We start from the raw sequence: 2,197 nt of genomic DNA on the forward strand, positions 1-2,197 counted from the left end.
CATGGGAAAGGGGATAGAAGACTACAAGGGCGTGCGCATCGGAGGGGCTGCGTGGCGGCGGCTCCCAATATCCTTCGTTGCGCTTCCTGTCCCTCTGAGGGCATCCGCCGCAGGCGGGCAGTGGAAGGCGCTGGGGCACACGCGCCGCCTTCTTTATCCGCAGGCAGCGCCTGCGCCTGCACCCGAAAGTGCGGGAGCAGGGGAATATTAAAAAAAAACACACAAAAAACAAAAAAACAAACGAACATCGTCACTGTGTGCCCCCAGCCGCCCGCCTTCCTCATGCATCTGCCGCCGCGCTGCCGCTTTTCCCCAAATTCGCACGCCGCCAGAGTCAGCGCGAGGCATCTTATTTCCCTCCCTACTCCCCCAGAAGCAAAACATTCAAACAAACAAAAAAAAGTAAAAAAAAACCGGCAAAAAACCCTAACACTCATTACAGTAAACACGTATTACATCTTTGACGGTGCCTTGGAATCTGCCTCATCCACGGTGCGCACCAGCGCCATGTTGTAGCCAAGCCCCTTCAGGCACCCCTTGACGATGCGCTGCATCACCGGCGGGCCGCATATCACCACCAGCAGGTCTTCGGCCGGCTGCTGCACGTAGGAACTCAGAACACTTTTGTCAACAAACCCGACGCCGTCAGTCCACATTGGCGGAGGTCGATTCAGAACAAACGTGGTGCGGAACTTGCCATTCGAGCTCTTCTGGTGCTTCTCGAGCAATTCGCGGTAAGTGAGCTCCGAGACGTCCTCTGCAGCGTAGATGAGGCGGACGCTCTCGATGGTGTCGATGAACGGCTTCTTGAGCGCGGCGCGAATGATCTGCAGCATGGGAGCCACCCCAGTGCCGCCGGCAATGAGGCAAAGCTTTTTGAGCCGGTGACCACCAAAGTAGAGGTGCTGCTCACTGAAGCGGCGCTCAATCACCAGCCCGCCGCAGCCCTTCATCTCCACGGCGTCGCCGGGCTGGAGGGCGGAAATCCACTCCCGCAGCGTCCCCTTGTCACTCCGCGCCAGAATACCAATCACACCGAGGTCGTCGGGCAGTGTGATGGGGCTGTAGTAGCCAATCAGCTTCTGCCCGTCCCACTCGCCGCGGATGGCAATGAACTCGCCGAGGCGCAGCCCCGACCGCTGCAGGGCGCCGGGGAGGTTAAACCGCAGGACACGCGAGCCGGTGCCGTACATTCCTCCCTCCCGCACCTCCCGCAAAATCACACTTGCCCATGTCGTAAAAGACAACGGCGATGGTTTCTTCTGCAGAATCGTCGCCGCGCGATCTCCCGCAATGCGGCCAAAGACGACGCATTCCAGCAGCGAGTTACCACCGAGTCGGTTCCTGCCGTGCACCCCACCCGTCACCTCACCCGCGCCAAACAGGCCGAGAATGGGGCGACGGTGACCAAAGAAGGAAGAATCGCTTCCTTCCATCTGAATCTCGGCCGCGGGCGAGATGAGGCAGCCGCCCATCGTGTAGTGAACCGACGGCGTCACAAAGGCGACGTAGAAGGGTCCCTGCGGGCCCACCACGCACGGGTAGACGCTCTTGCGGGTCTTTGGGCATTGGCGAGAGGTCTTTGAGAGCTCCTCGTATGCCTCCAGCGTGCTCCGCAGGGTTGACAGCTCACAACCAATGAGCTGCGCCAGCCCTTCCACATCTTCCACACGCTTGAACAACCCCAACGTTTTTGCGTAGAAGTTCAACGCATTGACGCCAAAAAGCTTTACCGCCGCATCGTTGAGCACGCAGAAGGCAAAGGTGCTGCCGTTGGAGCCCGGATATTCGTCACCCTGATCCATGATCGCCTTGGAGACCACGGAGCGGAGATCGAGCTCATTGACAAACCGCTCGCCCCTCTTGTTTAGCAGCACACCGCCCGACCCGCGCAGCGCCTCCGGGCCGAGGTACTTGGTTGCACTGGCAGGGTCCTTCGGGTCGATGAGGCCTGTCGGGTGAAGCTGCACCTTGTCCATGTCCACAAGCGTCGCACCAAGGCGCCGTGCCAGCTTGACACCGTCACCCGTGGCCCACGTTCCGTTGGTTGTGGGGAAGCCAGACAGATGCGGCGCAAACTCGCGGAGGAGGGAATCGGAGGTCTTGTCGTTTGAAAATCCGCCAGTGGTGAGAATGACGGCGTCCGCCAGGATCCTTGATTTCGCGCCGTCAGCCTGCACGATTTCCACGCCGTGGA

General features: G+C 59.9%; 1 protein-coding gene across 1 annotated transcript, besides 2 other annotated features; it reads right to left on the reverse strand.

The window, feature by feature from the left end:
• Positions 1-209: 209 nt before the first annotated feature.
• Positions 210-247: a sequence feature (A-rich).
• A 139-nt stretch (positions 248-386) lies between these two features.
• Positions 387-413: a sequence feature (A-rich).
• A 39-nt stretch (positions 414-452) lies between these two features.
• On the reverse strand, positions 453-2,197 carry Tco025E_09668 (NADH-dependent fumarate reductase-like protein; the record flags this gene model as incomplete). The annotated part of the gene is made up of 1 exon (XM_029376479.1): positions 453-2,197. A coding segment is annotated over one exon (1,745 nt), but the record flags the coding sequence as incomplete, so codon positions are not given.

The sequence above is a fragment of the Trypanosoma conorhini genome (genome assembly GCF_003719485.1).
Source record: "Trypanosoma conorhini strain 025E chromosome Unknown Tco_14.4_contig_01218, whole genome shotgun sequence".
Classification (NCBI taxonomy): Eukaryota; Euglenozoa; class Kinetoplastea; order Trypanosomatida; family Trypanosomatidae; genus Trypanosoma; species Trypanosoma conorhini.